Genomic DNA, 22,454 nt, shown 5'->3' with positions numbered 1-22,454 from the left:
AAGTTAGCTAAAGAGTTGGGATGCTGTGTAAGACATAAATAAAGCTAAAATACAAAGGTTTGGACACCGTTTTGCATGTTTCCCTACTGTAGGGGTCTCTGCAAGCATACAGGGCTCTGACAGGGTACAAGATGACAACTTTGGAATTCTACTAGAAACAGTCGATCATATTTGTTTGTCAGAGCTGAATTCAGAGCAAACTAGGCTAAATTAGCGTTTTTAGCTAACAGCTACAATAAGCATAAAAGTTACTGTACGGCTATCATTTGTTAACATGACGCTTGTTCTTATACATGTAATACATTTATTACCAACCTGAGAGTTTATCCGCTGGTCATTCGACGTGACGAATGACTTCTGAAATCTTAATTCAGCTCAAGATGCTGTAGCTTCCCTTCAGTAACACTTTCAGTCCGCTAGTAAAACGTAGTTCTATTAATCTCGCTTGAACCGGAACCGGATGTAAGTTCCAAAAAACTGAATTTTGGAACTGAAATTGAATTGTAGAACTGAAACTGAATGGTGAGAGTGAAACTGAAATTATTCGAGAGCTGAATTTTTAAAAGATAAAATGCAGTTTCAAGGCAAATCAATTCATTTTCAAAATATAAAATTCAATTTCAATTTAGTGATGATTATTTTCAAACCATAAATTCAATTTCAAATTAGACTAATTCAAATTCAGTTTTCAAAAGCATTTATTCGAGTTACAATTCAGATTCAATCTGAGCAATTCAAATTCAAATTTAACTTATTCAAATTCAGTTTCTGATGGCACAGATTTCTGCCCATACATTAATACCAACACACTAGTGAATGGAAGTTTTTGGCTTGTTCTTGCTGCCATAAAGTTCAATGCTGCTGAGACAATCTGTGCAGGTAGTGCCTCCTCTCAAACCCCTTAACATGGGTCATTGGAAACTCATAGACCTGCAGTGGCCAGATGAGTTGAGTTGTATTTAGGTCTGGATTAGGTGACCCTGAAACACCTTTAGTTATTCTGGTTTTTAGTTATCACTGCTTTTCACTTTCCATGTCTTTATATGTCACTACAATAAATTATCTCTACTCTCTCCATAGTATGTACTTTGTCTTTCTCTCTGCGCTCAAGCCACTGCTGAATTTGCACACATGGACTATGACAATAATTATTATTACAGTGGTGTTACATTCAGTGGTGAACTTTATTTGTAAAAAATGTTTGGAATCATGTATGATTTTCGTTCCACTTCTCATGTGTACACCACTTTGTATTGTTCTTTCACGTGGAATTCCAATAAAATTGATTCATGTTTGTGGCTGTAATGTGACAAAATGTGGAAAAGTTCAAGGGGGCCGAATACTTTTGCAAGCCACTGTATGTTGGACTGTTAAAAGTGGAAGTCCACCTTTAAATTTATTGCTTTGTGTTTTCCAGTTATGACCTTTAAGACTACACTGGTGCAGGGCACACTAACTACAACAAGGTAATTGGGAATAGATGCAAACAATGATAAACAGACATCAAGTGGAGGGAAATTAATTCGCTTTTTTATCTTTTTGAGTTTGCCCCCTTCAAATCTTCCTCTGCTGGAAGATGAAGCTAAAGTTTCTAAAAAGCCCTTCACCACATCCAGCTTTTAGCAAAGCTGATGAGGAAATGGATGGCTGCCCACATGCACCGAACAGATTGTATGTAAGTGTGAAACGCAAAGAAAGCACCAGTCTTTTATTTGAAAAAAACTCCACTCTTTTACAGTAAAATAAATTATGACTATGGGTTAAATGCCTTTACCACATAAAGTAATAAATGTGATAAACAAACATGTATCACACATTCACCAAGAAAGGATTTTGTTTCTATCACGTTTCTATCAAAATATGTTTTTGCAAAGTATTTGTCTGCTGATTCTTATCATTTCCTCATTAAATACTTCTGAAATGGTAAATGGCCTGTATTTTGTATAGCGCTTTCTAGTCCGTAAGGACCCCAAAGCGCTTTACACAACCTGTCATCCACCCATTCACACACACATTCACACACTGGTGATGGCAAGCTACATTGTAGCCACAGCCACCCTGCGGCGCACTGACAGAGGCGAGGCGAAATCTGTAATATATTCACTTGTTTAACGTAATCATCCCTTTGTTACCACAACAACCTAGTGTAGTCCACACGTCTTAAGTGGAATTTATACAGCACCACTACAAAACAATGATTATCACATTTTATTAATTTCTACTAATAAATATTGATTTTGCTTTGTATACATTCCTCTGTTTATTTACTTTCACATTCAGGCAGTTTTTCTCACTGACTTTGTAACAGCAGCATTGGTGTTACTGGTTGCCATTATGCTGCAGCCATTACTCTCTTACAGTTGATGTGGACATAGATGTGCAGTTAGTCTTTACATTTGCCCCGCCCTCTTCCAGTGAGGGCAGTGAGATTAGTGCAGCATGTGCAGACAACATAGAGAGGTTAACACACTTACAGCCATGAGAATTGTGGGTTTCTTTTTTCTGCTCCTCCTCACAGGTAAGCTGAGATGTTATTGTGTACTGCATGTGTATTAAATTTATTGAAACATTGTTTGTTTTTACTTATTATAAATATTTCAGTCTAGGATAGATGCTTGCTTCTCTAAGCATCTTGTAGGCATCTTTGTGATGTATCCTGTTGGAATAATTTACTGACAATATTTACACAAAGGCCTATGATTAACCTTGATGCCAAGTTTTGGTTGCTAAATTCCCGTACAAACAAACAGACTATTACTTTTTAAAGAATATTATATATAAGGTTTGCCAAGTGGATAAATGGTATAAACTGAGCGATTAGCTGATCTGGGCTGGCATTAAAAGAGGCAGCCCAGATCAGTCATCATTGCAGCTTTTCTTTGTGGCTTGCATAAACTAGCACTATGGTTGATATTTGTGACTATTGTCATCTTACTGTCCTTCCTGGATGATAAAATAAGTAAAGTAGGAAATTTTGCTTTTCATTTTTTTATCCATCTTTCAGGTGGAAATGCCTCCAGTTTAGAGCTACAAGATTATGGTACAGAACAAACACTTCAAAACTTTTTCACTCTGTGTTAGCCCTGTGAAAATAGTTGGATGTTATTAACAGATGATAAAATCTGAATAATCTAAGAGATGTGTATTGTTTGTTCATTTGTTTGTGTGTTTTTTGCCAGATGGAAATGCCTCCAGTTCTGAGTTACAAGAAATTGGAATGCCACGTAAGAATCTAATTATATAAATATTGTGTAATGATTAAACTTTCCCATTTCTTTAGTTAGGCAGTGTTTTTGTTGTGGATAATTTTCCTGACTAAACAAAGAAGAAATAGTAAGTACACATGTACTTGTTAGCATTTTAAATGGATTTGATGCCATAAAATATAGCTGCTCCTCCCAAGGTAAATATACTAACAGATAAATAAATTACACCAACACTTACCAAATACCATATACTGAAAAATATGGAAAATAACAACCCATATGTTCTTCTTTCAGTTGATAACTTTCCAACCATAGAGAAGCCTGAAGATATTCTGATCTTTGAACGAATGCGAAGTATGAAACAAAACCTCCAAAGCTGTATTTCTTCTTTTTCTTCTTCTTCTCTTTCTTCTCAATCTGTCCAATGTTGTAGACTGTGAGTATACATGGAGACTGAACCAGGTTATTGTTTTAATTCTGGGTTGAGTGTTTATGTGTGGATTGAGTTAATAACGACTTGCTGAAACTTGTGCGTTTAGAAAACGGAATTTAAATGAAGACTCATTTTCAAATTTAAATGTCTGCTCAGATCTTCACATTTACAATAATTTCATTAGAGAATTGATGACATATACATGCTCACTTCAGGCCTTTTTGTGACCATAAGCCCCTGGACACTGGGTTACATTTGTGATCCCATGCTTTTCATGGCTTGTTAAAAGGTTCCTGAAGCAGTCTATACGTACCCACAGAAGTGTTGTTCTGTTGTTCGTTGACACCATTAGCTCATAAGCATTAACATGGATAAACATGAAGTTTGAAGTCTCAATGACCACCAGAGCACTGAAGTGCTTTTTGAAAGCAAATTAGATTAGCATGGAAGAGTGGAAGGTGGAATTTGTTTTTTTCTTTTTCTTGCAGGAATTTACTCTCTAATGCATTATATGTATATTCATTTCAGATAGACAAATGGACATCGATGAAAGTTGCAGTTCTCAGGCTGTTGTAAACTACCTGAACCTAACCCAAGACAGTCATAAATACACTCTGAGCCGGCCTGTGAAACGTCACAATCATCTTACATGGATATTTGTTGAAATGAAAATTTTTGCCATCCTAGATGTGGTAAGTTATTTTTACTGTTTTGTTTATTTTTAATGACTGCTCTTGTTTTTAATGCTATTTCCTCTGTAGCTGATTAAAAGGATCATAGCAAACAATTTTTTTTCAGCTACATTCACATAGCTGGAAATTTTTAAGTCAATGAATTATTGTTATTTCCATCTGTATGTGACACCCCCACCCCCCCATTGCATTTTTCTCTGACTACATGGAAAGTTGTTGATTAAGTCGGCAAAGGCATGGAAGGGGGAGTTGTGGTGGACTCTGGTTGCAAAGTGGTTTGCAGATGAGTGTGTCTTTTATCCTGTCTTCCTTCCCTCACCCCCAATCAGTGGTGGCAGATAGCTTACCCCTCCCCGAGCCTGGTTCTGCCAGAGGTTTCTTCCTGTTAAAAGCGAGTTTTTCCTTCCCACTGTCGCCAAGTTCTTTCTCAAAGGGGGCCGTTTGATTGTTGTGGTTTCTCTCTATTAATGTTGGGTGTTTACCTTACAATACAAAGTGCCTTGAGGTAACCATTGTTGTGATTTAGCGCTATATAAATTTAATTGAACTGAATTAACCATATGCCATTAGCCATCAGATGATGTGAGATGGCACTGAGAAAAGCTCAGCTTCTCCCTGAAGTAACTCTGCTCAATTTCTTTGCTCACAGAGAGAAACTGATCAGACCTTCATTTCTTACATTTGGGTTTATTTGGTGAGCCTTCTCTTAAAAATATATAATTTCTCACTCTGTTGGTGAAATTAAAAGTATTATTTTTAAAACGACGATTTCATCTTTTCCTCGCTTTTTTTTCTCTCCTTGTACCTCGTCTCTCTTTTTCCCATTCCTCTGTGCAGAGATGGGACAATGAGCACATTTGGTGGGATCCAGATGAGTTCTGTGGACTTGATCATATATTAGTTCCTACCAAGCTTTTGTGGATGCCGGATCTAACTATTGAAGAAATGTAAGTTTAATAAACACTCACTGATTCACAAACAGTCACTACCGAAGAAATTAAGTTATTGTTTAGAAATGACAAAAGCCTGAGACATTTAGACATTTAGATTAAGTTGCAGGGAAAACATAAATTTTCATCAAGCTGTAGCCTTTCAGTCATCAAATAGCTAATGGAATAGAAAATATAGCTAATAAAACGGTTAGAAAAAACAATCTTTACCTGAGATATTAATTTTGTCTTTGAAACTTTGAATCACCATACAAAAGAACAAAGAAGGAATATGATGCAATGATCGCAGTGCAACCATTGTCTTGAATGTGGTAATTTTGTCAGACATCACTGCTTTTCACACAAAACTGTTTAAGTCCTCTTTGATCAAAGTTTTTACAGGTAGCATCCTTCTTGTTATTATTAATAATATTATTAACTATCCACTATCTCACCTTATAAGCCTCTTGAAATCTCTCTCAAACATAGAAGTGATATTTTCCAGGTCATTTTCTTCTGTAATATTCTCTTCTGTGCTGTATCTGAGTGCAGCAGCCTTCAGACAGTTTTTGCACTTTGTGTAACTGCTAAGGATCTGCTAATGCGAGTGGTCACAGTACAGCAGTTCAGTTTAAGCCATGTGTAAGATCTTGACAGAAAATGTTAAAAAATATCAAAATGTGTTAAACTTCAGAAATTAGACTTTGGTCACCCTAGTTTCTTTTTAGTTCATAGCAGTTTAAAGCGGCGCAGTGAGTAACTAAGATGTGGCATACAGAAATCTAGATGAATCTTCCATTTAAGCCCCTCCCACCAGTAGCTAGTTAGCTGTTTTATGCTGTAGATACTAAAAAAATATACTATTTTTAGTTACCATAATCTAATTTGTTCTCATTGTTTACTCAGGACAGAGAAGGACAAAGCCTCTCCAAGTCCTTATCTCAACATTAGGAATTACGGTTGGGTTGAATTTAGGAATGACCAGGTAGTGCTAAGCACCTGCAAGATGCACGTGTACAAATTCCCCTTTGACATTCAGAGCTGCAACCTCTCCGTGAAGTCTATCATGCACTCTGGTGAGCCCATAACATTTTGTTTGCATGTGTTTTTAATGGTCTGATGAGCACACAGCATCAGAAACCACAACATATATTCCTTCCTTGTTGGACTGCTCACAGTTATTTTTATATTTCACTACAGATAAAGAAATTCTGTTATTCTACCAGGAAAACAGTACTTTGATCTCAGAGTGGTCTCGTGAGGTGATGCACACACAGTATGAGTGGCTGTTCATCAGCATGTCAGTCACCAACAAAACTGTTAACCATTTTGGCTTCAACCAAACTACAATTATTTACACTGTAAGTATTGCTAAAAGTGGAATAAACTTTTCAGTCGGGTACGTTGCATAGTTTAGCCACCTAGTGCCAAGTCACACTATGATAACTCATATTTCCACACTGAAAAAAAGGCCATGTTGGATTTACTTGATTCAATAGTGGACATCGGTTGCACACAAATTTTTTGCTTTGGCAGAAACTTAAACAATTGAGTTCAATCAACACAACTTTTTCATATTCAGTAAACCTGTGCATTTTGTGTTCATAAAACGCGATTGAAACATGTTTAGATGAAGTAAGTTGAACTCTTGGAATATTTTAATCCTTTACAATTTTGTCATTTTATTTCAACACTATTCAATAACTTTTACCCCAGTACTACTTGGTCACTTAAATACTACATGTTCTCTTCATATTATATAATGTTCAACAAAGTCTAGATCCTGGTTACCATAAAAATTGAATGGATGTACAACAACTATCATCCTCCTATCTTTATCCCGGTTGCAGGGGGGCTGGGAAATAACCCTGAAGTGATAGGTTACAAGGCAGGGTACACCCTGGACAACTCATAAGTCTATCACAAACAACCATTTGCACTTACATTGACAGGTAATTTAGAATCACCAATTAACCTAACTCTAACAACTGCATGACTTTTAACTGTGGGAAGAAACCAGAATACCCAGAGAGAAACCAGTGCAAATTAGCCAGACTGTGGATTTGAACCCACGATCTTCTTACTGTGAAGCAACAGCACTAACCACCATGCCAACAATCCAGACTTAACAAAAGTAGGAAAGCTATGATTTCAAGGCTTGATGCAGAATTTTTTTGTACGTTTTTGTCCTTGACAGGTTAAACCACAATAAATAGCGATAGCATACACATGGTGTGTGTAGTTGTCTGCCTCTTATAACTCCAGTGATTTTCCTGCAGTTTGAAATCTCGTGCGATCTTGTGAATTTCATGAATTCAGCAACTAACCACTCTTACTAGATTGTATCATGTCATCTCAACAAGAACAAATTAAGTTGTTGGATTTCATACAGATCCTTCATGATTTAATTACGTTTATAGAAACATGATATTATTGTGTTTACATTACAAGTTAGACTTTTTTAATGTAACAACCACCCAATTTGCTCGATTTGACTGAGATGGATGCCTTCCTGAAACCATGATCCAAAGCGTATGAGACTGTAAGTTATTGACTTACTTCACTCGAACATGATATGAACAATTTAATCTAGCCTCTCTGCATATCATGTAGTTTCTACACTATATAGTTACACTTAACTTTAAAGCATGAGGCAATTGTGTTAAATACACGCAAGATGCTTACGTAAATCCAAGAGTTGGCCAATCCCTTTTTTTCAGTGCACAGCAAGTAAAGGATATCACTATCCATGCTGCTGTGGTTGTAGAGCAATGCAGTGTGCTTGTTGCCAAGTTAGTTCTTTCAAATTAGCAATGATATATTTCAGATAAATACACTTTATTAAGGGGCAGCACACTTTGGCGACAGTGGGAAGGAAAAACTCCCTTTTAACACACTGAAAAAAGAAAATAGGTGAACCAACTTAATTGAATTATTTCAATTGGTAACACCTAATTTAATTAAGTTCTTTGAAATGAAGTTAATACATTAGAGTAACACAACTGATTTATCTAATGTATTAACTTCATTTCAAAGAACTTAATTAAATTAGGTGTTACCAATTGAAATAATTCAATTAAGTTGGTTCACCTATTTTCTTTTTACAGTGTGGGTGAGAAAGGTGACTGAAGAAGAAATACTCAATGCGTCATGGGAATCCCCCAGCAGCCTACGACTATTGCAGCATAACTAAGGGAGGATTCAGGGTCACCTGATCCAGCCCTAACTATATGCTTTATTGAAAAGGAAAGTTTTAAGCCTAATCTTAAAAGTAGAGATAATGTCTGTCTCCCAAATAGAATAGAATAGAATGCCTTTATTGTCACTATACGGTTGTACAATGAGATACAGAGCGTTTCCTACTCAGTGCAAACATGCTGGGGGTGGGCGGGGGGCACAGTTCTGCAGCGCTATATACATATGGACAGTATTAATAGAGGGAAATATATATATATATATGTGTGTGTGTGTGTGTGTGTGTACAGATATACAAGCCGGTTTTAAAAAAGTAATACGTAATAAATAATGTTGTGTATATACACTTGGGTTATTACACATAGAATTTGGCATTGCACAGTGGTGGTTCATAGAGGAAAGAAAAAAAATTGGGGGCTGTGTTATCGGTGCATGTGTGAGTTCAGGGTGGTTATGGCTATAGGGAAGAAACCATTTTTGAGTCTGTGGGTTTTTGTGCTGATGCACCTGTAGCGCTTCCCTGAGGGAGGCAGGCTGAACATGTTGAAACCAGGGTGGGAGCTGTCCTTGATGATGTTTGCTGCTCTGCTGAGGCAGCGGGAGGAATAAATGTCCATCAGGGAGGGGAGAGGGCAGCCGATGATCTTTTGTGCTGTCTTGACCACACTCTGAAGCCTCACTCTATCCGCCTTAGTGCAGCTGCTGTACCATACTGTGATGCAGTAGGTAGGTTAGCAGGCTCTCAATGGACGAGTGGTAGAAGATCAGCAGCAGGTTGGAGTCCAGCTTGTACTTCCTGAGGACTTTCAGGAAGTGCAGCCGCTGTTGGGCCTTCTTGACGACCGCTGAGATGTTGTCTGTCCAGGAGGTGTCAGCAGAGATGAGGACACCAAGGAACCAGAAGGTGTGGACCCTCTCCACACACTCCCCGTTGATGTAAAGGGGGGCTAAGTCAGTGCTGTGTCTCCTGAAGTCAACAATGAGCTCTTTGGTTTTCTTAGTGTTCAGTGCCAGGTTGTTTTCTGAACACCAGGCTGCCAGCTTCAGGACTTCCTCTCTGTAGTCTGCCTCGTCTCCCTTTGAGATGAGTCCGACTACCGTGGTGTCATCAGCAAACTTGATGATGAGATTGTTGTTGTGGGTCGAACTGCAGTCGTGGGTGTCCAAACTTCCAAACTGGAAGCTGGTTCCATAGAAGAGGGGCCTGAAAATTGAAGTTCTCCCCTGAGTTCTCCCCATGTTTGCATGGGTTCTCTCTGGGTACTCAGGCTTCCTCAGTCCACAGTCCAAAGACATGCAGTTAGTGGGGATAGGTTAATTTGAAACTCTAAATTGCCCATAGGTGTGAATGTGAGAGCGAATGGTTGTCTGTTTCTATGTGTTAGCCCTGTGACAGACTGGCGACATGTCCACTGTCCAGGGTGTACTCTGCCTCTCGCCCTCCCTCGCTCCAGCCTCCCCCGCAACCCTGAAAAGGATAAGTGGAAGAGAATGGATGGATGGATGGATGGATGGATGGATGGATGGATGGATGGATAGTAACTTTTTTAATGAACATAAATTACTCATATATATATTTCATTTGTAAAAGAGAGTGTAGGTGTACAGAAATGTTTTTTAAAAAAAGAAGATGATTTTTTTAAGTTTAAGTTTTTTAAGTTTGCATGGTGAACTTGGCCCACCTTATAATAAGCACTCATACTAAACATACACTATATTGCCAAAAGTATTCACTCAGCCATCTAAATCACCTGATCACTCAGGTGTTCAAATCATTTCCATCACCATAGGTGTATTAAATTAGCCATGGAAACTGTTTCTACAAACATTTGAGAAAGAATTGGTCACTCAGTGCTCAGTGAATTCAGGTATGGTACGGTGATAGGATGTCACGACCTGTGCAACAAGTTCAGTCGTGACATTTCTTCATTACTAAATATTCCGCCGTCAGCTTTTAGTGGTGTTATAACAAAGTGAAAGTGATTCGAAACAACAGCAACTCACCCACAAAGTAGTAGGCCATTTAAAATGATAGAGTGGGGTCATAAGATGCTGGTGGGCACAGTGAGTAGAGGTCCCCAACATTCTATAGAGTCAGTCACTGCAGATGTCCAAACTTGTTGTGGTCTTCAGATTAGCTCAACAGTGCATAGAGAGCTTCGTAGAATGGATTTTCAAAGCCAGGCAGTTGCATCCAAGCCTTACATCACCAAGCACAATGCAAAGCATCAGATGCAGTGGTGTAAAGACTCTAAAGGAGTGGAGATGCTCCCCTGTTTTGATGAATCATGCTTCTCTGTGTGGCAATCTAATCAATTTGACTCTGGGTTTGGCGGTTGCCAGAAGAACAGTATTTGTCTGACTGCATTGTGCCAAGTGTGAAGTTTGGTGGATGGGGGATTATGGTGCAGGGTTGTTTTTCAGGAATTGTGCTCGACCCGTAAGTTCCAGCATAAATATTCCTATTAAGATCTGTTCATGTTCTGAAAGCTGAGAGCATAAACAGTTTCATGCGCTCAACTTTGTGGGAATAGTTTGGGAATGGCCCAAAGTAAGGCCCATCAAGAAATGGATGAGCCAGTTAGTCCCTGAGTCCCCTGAGGCTACTGGCTAGAGACCCACATGTCAATAAAGCTATTTTGGATCCATTAAAAGTCTGATAGTATAAGTGTGGTGTAAATGCACTCATTCACCAATCGCCAGCTCATCCTATCTTCTCTCCAGGGTAAAATGTGTATATAAAGCATATAAATTAATCATGTCAGATGAAACTGGGAATGTTTTGAACATCCATTTAAATTCAGTTTTATTTATATAGCACCAAATGACAGTTAACTGAGGACTTACTTAGCTGTTTTAAGAGTATCCAAACATGTAAAAAAATCTTTTTACATTATATTTTTTATTATGACATGATTCTGTTCTTTATTTTTCTGGCAGCAGTTTCCATAATGTTTGAACACTCATGTTTATACAACAGTCTGCTTGTATCTGTTCATGGCCTGGCTTGATACAAGCTCATAAACAATGACATGTAGGCTACTTTTAGTATTGATGTCCTGAGACAGAGAGCTGACTTTAAAGCTAATTACTGCCACAGCAGTATAAAGTTCTATAAACGTACCCCAGAGAAGCAGTAGAAGTCCTGCTGTAAAGCTATTAGGCCCCACCCAGGCCCAAACTTCCTTTAAAATTAGTATAACGATGGTAACAGTAATAATGCTAAGGTCGTGGCAAGTCAAAGTTACATACCGATCAAATGGCATTGCCGGATTCTAAGAGAAAGCAGCCACTCTTGACTGCCAAGTAAAATAACTGAATGCACAGCACAAAATCAATGGATGGAAGGCCTCAGGGCAAATAATCTGCAGGTGATCTCTACAAAACCACAAGTTGCATCAATCAACAAAAATATATAGCCAGTCCAAACTGAGGCAATGGCAGCATGTATATGACTCCTACATATAACGGCTAGCAAGAGAGGAATGCTCAGATAGAAGCTAGTTATAATTTATAAATATAATATTCTTTTTGCTTGTCACATAATCTTTGTTTATTTCAGCAAAAAAAAATTTATATTGTTACTTGACTTTCTGTGGCTATCTTGGTAGCATATGTATAGTTACCTCTATCCAACATAACCACCTGACATAAAATTTGGCAGATTACCATGAAGAGGAGGTCTGTACTCTACATCGCCAATTTCTTGCTGCCAGTCCTCTTCTTCTTGTTTCTGGACTTGGCTTCTTTCCTGATCGCAGACAGTGGTGGCGAGAAACTCGGCTTTAAGATCACTGTCCTGCTCGCTGTCACAGTGATGCAACTTATTCTCAATGAGATTCTACCCTGCTCTTCAAACAAGGTTCCACTTATAGGTAATGCAGCTGAATCTATCCTTTGTTTGACTGTGCATAGTACACCAGTTTTTCTGCAGAGTGGAGATCTTTTAACACTGAGCTATTTATTTTAAAACACAATTCATTTTAATTTTAATAATAACCAAAGCAACCAAAGATGTATTGATCCACCCCCGAAATACTTCAAGCTGCTCATCTCACTGTAACAAAAAGTAACTTTGCTGACTCAACACATTATGTATCCTTATGATTACTGGGATTCTGGCCTTCCGTCCAGTGCTCCACTCTAATTTCACTTCAGTTACGTTTTGTTGTATCACATCAAAATACCAGCACACAGCCAATACATTTAGTGCTTTGAGCAGTCCAATCATGTAAACTATACATGCCCTGGCATTTCACATAAAGGAAACAAACTTACCAGTATGTGAGTGTTTTTGTTATTTTTCAGGGCTAATTGCAGTGCAAACCTTGATAAGTAAAATTTGTATGATTTAAATACTCTACTCTCAAAATGTTGAACTCTAAAAACGAAAAGAATAAAATACAAAAAAAAAACTTCAGAATTTGTACAATGTTTCTTTAGTAGATACCAATAGCAGTTTTTAACTATAAACAATGGTTATGTGCTGCTGTAGACTGTTGGTTAATCTGGCTTACAGACTCAATAATTATTTACTTCTCCATCTTATTGATGCTGTCTGCTCTCCTCAGCAATCTACTGTATTGGAATTTTTGCTCTCATGCTGCTCAGCCTACTGGAGACAATTTTGGTGATGTATCTGATTGAGAAAGACTCAACAGCCCAACACAATGAGACAAATGGGGACCAAAGCCTGACTGAGAAATGTGGGGACAAACAGGGCAAATCCAACTTTCAGTGCTCTTTTATAGGTATGCTGTACCATAGCATCAAATAAGCTTGTCATACAAACCTCTATTACCCTTGCAGGTTTGTATGTGTAGGTACAGTTTACAAGCTCAGACTGTTTCACAGCTTACTATACACTGATTGTTTGTATTATTCTAATGGTGTGGCATTCTTTATGTCCTTTAGACATGACAAAATTCATTCACTGTGCATCTGTCTATGATGCAGCTACTGATGAAGCACCACCTGTGACCAAAGAGGTTAGATTAAAGTATAACAGCTATTATATGCATGGAAGAAATATATCTCTATACTGAATGAGAAAAAAAATACATTATAAGGAAAAAAATGTTTATTGCATGTAGCAGCAACTAATAGACCATATATGGCCTAAAACCTTGTTAATTACCTTTCTACAAAACCACATTAGGGTAGCACCAACAAACTGATGGACGTGTCATTTGATATGGAAAAGATCTCAGATGAGCTGGAGAAGATTGAGAAAACGGTGAATCTGCTCAACAGCAACGGGAGCAAAGAGGAGAAATCCGGCTACTGGACCAGAATGGTTAAAGTCATCAACAGGGTTTTCTTAATTTGCTATATCATAGCAGTCACTGTATTTTTAGGAACTATGTTTTCATTGTGGAGAACTGCTGAAGACTAGTATCTCTAAAGTCCAATAAAATAATAATAATAATAATAATAATAATAATAATAATAATAAATATTGCCGATTACATGTACTTATGTGTGGTCTGTGTTCACACCCGTAGTTCATTTCCTTTGGATTAAACCAAAGATTAGGCCCTTGGGTCAATTTTGTCTCATCTGATGCATCTAATATTTACTGACCTGTTATACATTACTGTATGTATTACACTCTTTTGATGTGAAATGCTCAGTTTATTCTTCAAGTACACAATGAATTATTTAAAGTCTAGTGTTTTGTAAGTGTAGCTGACAAATCTAGTTAAAAGCTCATCTGTGGGAATGTAAAACAATGTAGCTACTGCTGCTTTATGTGCACATTTACAACTGTATGGTCTTTTAATGCTTAGTCATTATGTCTTTCTGTAACAACCAAAAACCCAACCAGGAGCATGTATCAAAGATGATCAAATGAAAAAAATAAAATAAATGGAAATTGGAATGTACAATCAGCTGTCTTTATGAGGTACGTTAACTGCTTGTTGTTGTAAATGTCTAAACAGCCAATCAAACGCAACCAGCCAATCAACCCAGCACCTTTGGGATGTATTGAAACATTATCACATCATGGATGTCCAGCTGACAAATCGACAGCAACTTTGTCATACTATCATGTTAATATGAACCAAAATATCTGAGCAATGTCTAAATGTGTTTCACAGAGAATTAAGGAAGTTCTAAAAGCGTTCCTGTTGAGTGTATGTGGGTAAGTGTGCAGTCCAGGGAGCTCTACCTCCACGCTGTAAGCTATCCAAAATGGTAAATACTTTTTCTTCTTTCTTCTCCTTCTTCTTCTTATATAATATATTTTAAATTTGGTCCAGTGTTAGACCATTCCCAATTTCTAGAAATTTGGCATTGATAAAACATTGGTTCTGGCTATTTCTTGCTGTCTTATTTTAAAAGTTGCAGGTAGTGGAATTCTATTTTTTTTTTTTTTTTTTAATTTACCAGCAAATGTGTAAATGGCTTACAAGACACTTTACAAATCACAATGTAAATTTTCACAAATTCTGAATTACATAATTTCTCAACATTCAATTTAATAGCAATGCCTGGTGAAAGATATAGTAGATAATTTGTCTTCGGGCTCAACGCTAAAGGGACTCTTTCATTAATTTTCCATTAAAAAAGTTGCACAATTGCAAAACTTTTCATTAAAGCTTCCTCTTGTACAATCAGTTTAAGCCTCTTTTAATTTCACATCTATGTAAATTTAAGAGAAGATGCTGAAGTTTGGGTTCTTCTGCACTTGAGGTATGTCAAGAAGCAGTAGCGGTTTTTGATACGGGCGACACGGGCGGTTGCCGGCAGGGGCGGGGCGGGGCGGCAACGTGGTGGGGGCGGCATCACGGGCATCGGAAAAAAAAAAAAAAAAAAAAATTGGTCGTACTCATGCTTCCCCGACATCAGCCAGCGCATATTGGTAATGGCATAGGCACCGATCGGTTTTCTATCGCCCATTTGCGGGGAGTAAGGGCGCCCTCCGTTTGCGAGGTGCGCCTGCTGCTTGCGGCACAGGGAGGAGAGGGCGGGGCGAGTGGGGATTGTCTGGCTGGCCGGAGCAAAATAAAACACAATAAAAACAAACCAACAAACACGAAAACACCAGACATCATGATACAGACTTATAATTTGCACCGATGTTTTTTCAAAATTCTGTACACGAAAAGTGAGCGCGAGAGCCCTCGGTGCGCCTGCTCGCTGCTATGCTGAAGTCAAAGTAAACTTTATTGTCATCTCCGCTACATACAGTCCAGTAGATAGAGAGACGAGACGACGAAGCTCCAGTTACAGCAGTGCAAGTAAACAAACAATAAATATAAGAAGAGTAAGAAAATAAATATACACTTTAGGACTAGGGGTAAAGGGATCGATAACAATTTAAAATTTATAATTTACAGTTTGATGATTTAAAGTCTCACACACAACCCGTCGAAAGGGGAGGGGGGCCGGCTGCTTCCAAATAGAGCACATTTCATTCATAATGTTGTAAATCCAAGCCCATTATCTATTCATGATTTAAATCCTGGGTTGTGCGAAATCCCACAAATACACCTTAGACAAAGTGAATGGGATGGGTGTTCATACTGGAGTGCAATGGAGGGCACTGTCAAGAAGAGAAGCATGGATTGACACATAAAATATAACTGCCATTTCTATTGCCCCCACACACTAACTATTTTAATTTGTTTATTATTATTATTATTATTATTATTATTATTATTATTATTCATAATTTATATTTTATTTAATAATTGCATATTATTATATTCATCATTTATAATTTAGTATATTATGACTTTTAAGAATAAGATCAAAGATAGCGCTGGTTGCAGTGCGCTGTTTCCTCCGTTGCTACAGGGGGCGCTGTTCGCTTCAGTATCTCCGTATTGTCGCTCAGTTAGTGACGTGGATTTTCATTGAAGCAGGCAGTGCTGCCAGAAGCAGTTTCTCCAACCTTATAGAGCTCTCCTTCTAACGCGTTTTAACCACATTTACAAGCTGAATCCGTCACTCTCTTTCGTCGTTTTTCACTTTTTAACACAGTTGTGCCGCCGCTGTCGAAACAGGTGAGCAGGTCGCGTAAAATGTTCACATTGCAGGGTTTTCCTGTTGCTAGTTCAGAAGTATCTGCAGTAAAAACTACAGAAACTGGGCACTCATGTCAGTATTTCTTTGTCACAGTCCCTGTGATGTTTGTTTCCTCACTACAGACTCCAGAATGAGTAAAAACAGCAAAGTGTTGAACCTGAAGGATAAAATCAGTGGGAATGAAGTGGACCTGAGCTTGTGTAATCTCACTGAGGTGCCAGTCAGGGAGCTGGTAAGTTACTCAGCTGCTCAAAGCATACTGTAGTTTTACACTCACCGCTACTCTGCTGTGGTTTGTTCCTATTTCTATTTCTTGGTTAAAATGTCTGTTAAATAATTACCTGCCACTAATGTTAAACTTGACTTGTAATGTGATGTTTTCCAATAGGCCCTGTTCCCCAAAGTAACAGTTGTGGACTTGTCTTGTAACAACATTACCTCCCTACCTGTGAGTATTGAACACTCAGATTAAACATTTTGTTTGTTTTTGATCAAGTTGATGCTCTTAATAAAACAATTTTTTGCAAAGATTGTTTGTTGGAGAAGTTTTATTCTTGTTTTAAACCAATTCATCCATTAAATGATTTGTGGAGGTCAAAATTATTTTATATTTTTAGGTCATTGATCATCTTCAAATGTTTTAAGTATTTCTTTGTCTTAGTTACTTTTTCATTTTTTTAAAAAGTAATCACTCTTGCTTTAGTGAAGCATTTTCAGTAACTTACATTTTCTGAAACTCTGGGAGCGACAAGTTGAATTACCCTGCATGCTCTCAAATGTCGTAATGAATGAGCTGGGATGTTTATAACTGATGTGTGTCTCTTTGACTGGGTTATCCTCCTGCAGCCAGAGTTCTGCAACCTGACCCACCTAGTGAAGGTGGATCTGAGTAAAAACCAGCTGACCAGTCTGCCAGATGACCTGGGAAACCTGGTGAACCTTCAGCATCTAGACCTGTACAACAATAAGCTTACAAACCTGCCAGTGAGCTTCTCTCAGCTCAGGGTGGGTGTTCTTTGATAGATGTGCATTCATTGTTTAAGTTAGCCTCATCCAGCAGCCTTAGCTTAGCATAAAGAGCTAAATTCATAGCCAGAGTTTGAGCTACTGGATGTAAATCTCCTAGCACTCAGGAAGAAGCTAGTATATGTGTTTCTAAACAAAAATCCTTTGCTTTTTTGTTAACCTTTGCTGCTGATAACCTGCCGTTTTCTTACTTTGTAATTACAAGATGTGAAGCGTGTGGTTGTTGAGGTTCCCAAGCTCAGTTTCAGCTCTTTCTGTGTGTGTCTTTGTGTTCAGAGTCTCAAATGGTTGGACCTAAAGGATAACCCACTGGAGCTTGGCCTGGCCAAGGCAGCAGGAGACTGTCTGGATGAGAAACAGTGCAAACAGTGCGCCACTAAGGTGACAGAGAGAATGACGAGTCAGCAAATTTACACATGATATTACCATAAATGCATCCAATACTAAAGATCGTGGGGGTTTTTTAGGTTCTGCAGCACATGAGAGCCATTCAAGAGGAGGTCGATCGTGCTCGAGAGAAACGACTTTTAAGAGAAAAAGGTGGGCAACTTTATCATTTGAGAACTTCAAAAAAGTAATAACTAGGAGAAAAAAAAGCTATTTTAAACTAACAAGTATACTGTTGCACTTGGTTGAGAAAGCACTAGATACTGTTTGATACATTAAAAGAAAACGATTTGCAAAGTGGGGTCATATCCTCCCCAAGTGTCACAGGAACATATCTATCCTGTGTGTCGTCAACACAAACAACACATTTTTGAAGTTGTGTGAAATGTAGCAGAAACTTCTGTAAAGTGACTTGTAGCTTTAAAAAAACAAATGCAGTGGAATACAGTGAAGTTAAGTATTTCTTACTGAGATCCAGTGTTGTAGAAATTATGAAAAAGCACATTTAAAATGCTCATGTGTACAGTAAGGAAACTTAGTTGTTATCAACCATTAGTATTCACACCGATTGATGTACATTAATGAAGCACAGGTCTCACTGTGCCCTTGGAACAGACTATAAAAGGATTTGAAAATGTTGATGGAATAAAAATGGAGGATTATAGAATTAATACTGCGGAAGTGCTATTTACAAAAAAACAGGGAAAAATAATAATAAAAAACAAATAAATAAATAAATAATAAAACTAACTTTAGGAGCAATTAATATTGTTCTTACTATTAAAACATGGTTAAAAGTTGCAGTGACACAGAATGATTACATGTGTAAAATAAGACAGCCAGTACACTAGTTTATTTTTACACAGGCACAAGTATGTTATGTTTGCAATACCTGTTCCTAGTTGGGCCTTTAAAACACAAAAAGTCTAAATAGTAGGGAAAAAAACAGACATCAGGACAAGAAAAACTATACTTATGACTTTACTGTAACGTGTGTTCATGAATTAATTCATGCATTGCTCCACCACTCAAATCTATCATTGTTAAAAGTTAGAGTTTTCAGATAGTCAGATAAAAGGTATTTAAAGGTTAGTGCAGACTCACACAATAATTTTGTGGGTTGTTTTTGTTCTGGATTATTTGAAAAAGTATCGCAAACAACAGATCGAGAAGATCGTTGTTAATGGGAGTCTTGTTGCCGAAGTAAATGCACTTCATCTCATTTATGGACAGCAGGAAAAAGCTCCCTGAAATACAAGCTTATAATGTCCCAGCAAGAATAAATCTGTGTAATTGCATCTATTCTGGCCACATTTCCTTCATCCTTTAATCAGAGCTGGAGAGGAAGAGGGAGGCGAAGCAGAGGGAGCGGGAGGCCAGAGAGAGGGAGGCTCGCAAACGGGAAAAGGCGGAGGAGAAGGAGAAGAGGAGGAAAGAGTACAATGCTCAGAAGGCAGCACTGGCTGCACAAGAGCAACAGAAGAAGAAAAGTGAGGAGAAGAAGAAGAAGAACGGACAGGCAGCAGGTGGTAAATCTATTGAAGTAGAAAGTATCCATATCTATGTTTGAAGACTTTATTCAGCTTGTAACAGGCCTTTTCTTTTTTCCTTTTTCATTGAAATGCACAAATCACTCAAAGTGGTCAGAAAATCTTTTGTTTCTGGTTTGAGGAGTCACTCTGATGTCAAACATGTGTTTCATTACAGCAGATAAAAAGGTCGCTGTGGAGTCAAAGCCTAAACCTCGCCGTTCTGTCATTGGTCTGATCTTCAAGCTCCTCCTCCTGCTGCTTGTGGGATTGGCCGGAGTCGCCGCTGTCTGTCGGCTGACTGACCTGCAAAAGGAAGCTTTCTGTCTGCCGATAAACGCCGCAGTGGACGACGGCCTATCCTGGGCCAAAGAGCAGCAGGTTGTGCTCAGACAGCTGGTGCAGAATCTGTCGACTGCAGCGAAAGAGTTTCTCGAATCCACACAAACATCTAAGAACTAAATACTCATGCCTCCATCAAAGCTCAGAGCTCCAGGTTTTCCACTATCACCTGTGAACCAAGGGATTTTGTTTGTTTGTTTTTTAAATATGAGAAATCATGAGTCTCATTAAAGTGGGTAACCCTGCATCTCCTTACCATGTTTGTGATGCTGGGGAGGTGAAAGGTCTGTACAGATAAATGACAATGGAACAGGTGTGAAAACCATCTTAAATTCCTATGGAATTGTCTCTCTTGTACCCTCTTTGTACTACAGTGTGTTTTTTAAAAAAGAAGAAGAAGTAATCATCTTAAATGTCTCCCTGTCGACCATGTTTTGCACTTTGACCAGCAGCCAGCTGGTTTGTGTTTTTGTGTGCATTACACGGAGCACAGGCTGTATTTGAGAGACGTTCAGTGAAGTGTCAGGGGGCCCTGTCTGTGCTGCACCAGTCAGTTGTCCATTTGCCAGTGTTAGATTAGGCAGTCTGAGCATGTGCAGTAAAAGCTGTGTCAATACAAAGCCTTTCCAGCCATATAGTCAACCCTCCTTAGTTTTGCACTTTGGAGTCCAAATGATAGAAGTGGATTTTATCTTGTCACAGCTTATATCCTCAGCCGGTAAAAACATTTTCAGTCACACAAATACCAAAGATGTCAGAGGTAGTTAAGAAAAAGTGTCGGTATTATCCAACAGAGAGCAAAATATCTCATTTAGTACATCCTGTTTCATGCTTGCAGATCTTTAACAAGAGCAAAAATCCCCTTTCTAACGGTGTAACGATGTTTAACCACAAATCTAATTTAATAAAAGAAGAGTGCAATTTCAACAGCACATCTCGGTTTTTCGGCACAATAAATAAATGCTGCTGTACGTGCAAGAAATCTGTCAGCACAAATAAATAAATGTGTAAAATTAAAGAAAACTTAATTATTTTGATGGTGTATGAATGGCATAGGTGGAGATATTTATCAATAAGAAATGATGCCCTCCTTCACATTTTCCAAAGCCATCCAGTGGCCCAACAACCATCTTCCAAGATTGAATTCGATGTCTTCCATTTCATTATAAAAGTCTGTTTCCTTTATGTGAATTTATAATAAACAAAACCAGCAAATCGGAAAAACAAACGTTTACCGTGAAAGCTCAATGTGCAAATCAATTTAGAAATACTAAATAATTTCAGTTCTGATATAAATTAAAGCTCAGCCAAGGTCTAATGCCGATGATTCTAATATAACAGATCATTTTAAACTTGATAACACTTTTTTTTTCATAAATCCTGCACAAATTATATAATTTCATATTTTTTTCCTTCTTCCAAACTGTCAGTATTTTTCACAGACTCTTAATTTTTGAGTAACAATGTGCAAACTGTAAATTTGTATTTAAACTGGACTACCAATAAAAGCTTTGCTACTGTCGCAATAAATGAATGCTTAATTCAGATGCAGCAGTGAAGGAAAAATAAAAATCATTCAGATATTCTGTTTAAAACCTCTTTAGTTGTGAATTTGGCGTCACTTTATTGAAAGAGTGGTGTGCTGTTTTTTAGAGCGTGGCATGTAAATCTAACCCCCAAGACTGCTAGTTCAATGTGGATATTGAATTAGCAGTGTAAATAAAAAGCCTTTTTTTTTTTTTTATCTGTTTTTTGTGTAATTTTGCTGTCGGCATAATTAAATGCACTGCAAAACATATTTGGCTCTTATATTATTTGTGACAGAATAACAACTTGGTGACAAGAAAATGCCGTCAATAGGTTTGGGTCTAGTTTTGTCTTTGCTAATGTCAAAGTATTTTCCCCCAAAATATAGTGTTCAGTCTCTGCACTAGCCATTTCATGATATTAGCTGCAGACATACTTTGGGCAATAAATAAAAGCAGGACTTGTATAATGCATTTTTTTTTAAGTTCCATCTCTCCTCAGCTAATTCGACATATTTCAGCTTTAGCATAGCATTCAAAATAGTGTTGAAGGTGGTGCAATATGGAATAGAATAAATGGTCAGCATCCTGGTCATTTATGTAAACACTGACACATTTTTTTAGAGTTATAAACCCAACAAGTTGGATAGTTTAATACACATTTAATATTAAAATTTAGCATGCTAGCATTCACAAATTAAACAGAGTGAACTTGAAGCTGCGTCCACACTGGATGCAGGTTCCTCAATCGTGCATCAGTTTGAAGTTGACAGCTGATTTAAACCAAAGACTGGTTAGAGCATAGCTTCCTGGGTTTTGTAGTTTGGTGAAATGTTTAATGTTGTTGTAAAATGTTGCAAAAGGTTAAACTACTCAGGTAATGGAGAAAGTAATAGAGAATGAGTGTGTAATGAGCCAGAATGTAGCTTCTCTGGAGCTTCTGGCTTTATTACATCAATGTGACAAACAGGTGAACTTTGCAAGCACCAGGATGGGCTTGGTGGTGAAATTCCCTGCTGCTTAGAAGGTCAAAAAAGAACTATAATGCTCATATTCAAGTTACACATTGATGATCATTGTTAGTGTTTAAAAAAACATCTTGATCCTCTTTTGCAGCTGCACTGAGACACCTCAGAGGAGTCTGTGCTGTTAGAG

The 22,454-nt window shown here is 37.9% G+C and overlaps 2 protein-coding genes across 4 annotated transcripts; both read left to right on the top strand.

Annotated features, from left to right (window-relative positions):
• The first annotated feature begins 2,478 nt into the window (after positions 1 to 2,478).
• LOC116325981 (5-hydroxytryptamine receptor 3A-like) lies at positions 2,479 to 16,376 on the top strand. The gene is made up of 14 exons (XM_039616776.1): positions 2,479 to 2,518; positions 3,005 to 3,040; positions 3,180 to 3,224; positions 3,501 to 3,560; positions 4,168 to 4,331; positions 4,981 to 5,025; positions 5,169 to 5,278; positions 6,167 to 6,336; positions 6,461 to 6,621; positions 12,120 to 12,330; positions 13,027 to 13,206; positions 13,370 to 13,443; positions 13,614 to 13,751; positions 16,299 to 16,376. The coding sequence occupies exons 1-14, from the start codon at positions 2,479 to 2,481 to the stop codon at positions 16,374 to 16,376; spliced, it is 1,512 nt and encodes a 503-aa protein (XP_039472710.1).
• lrrc59 (leucine rich repeat containing 59) lies at positions 16,292 to 21,569 on the top strand. Of its 3 annotated transcripts, none has more exons than XM_039616583.1 (8): positions 16,292 to 16,467; positions 16,612 to 16,721; positions 16,878 to 16,937; positions 17,336 to 17,494; positions 17,792 to 17,896; positions 17,983 to 18,055; positions 19,237 to 19,428; positions 19,613 to 21,569. In XM_039616583.1, the coding sequence occupies exons 2-8, from the start codon at positions 16,620 to 16,622 to the stop codon at positions 19,891 to 19,893; spliced, it is 972 nt and encodes a 323-aa protein (XP_039472517.1). In that variant the 5' UTR covers positions 16,292 to 16,467; positions 16,612 to 16,619; the 3' UTR covers positions 19,894 to 21,569. The 3 variants fall into 3 exon arrangements, with proteins under 3 accessions (XP_039472517.1, XP_039472515.1, XP_031602968.1); XM_039616581.1 differs by having other exon boundaries at positions 16,294 to 16,467; positions 16,583 to 16,721; positions 19,610 to 21,569; XM_031747108.2 differs by having other exon boundaries at positions 16,295 to 16,467; positions 19,610 to 21,569.
• The last annotated feature ends 885 nt before the right edge of the window (positions 21,570 to 22,454 follow it).

This window comes from Oreochromis aureus, linkage group 8 (genome assembly GCF_013358895.1).
Source record: "Oreochromis aureus strain Israel breed Guangdong linkage group 8, ZZ_aureus, whole genome shotgun sequence".
NCBI lineage: Eukaryota > Metazoa > Chordata > Actinopteri > Cichliformes > Cichlidae > Oreochromis > Oreochromis aureus.
This window is presented reverse-complemented; position numbering and strand designations above follow the sequence as displayed.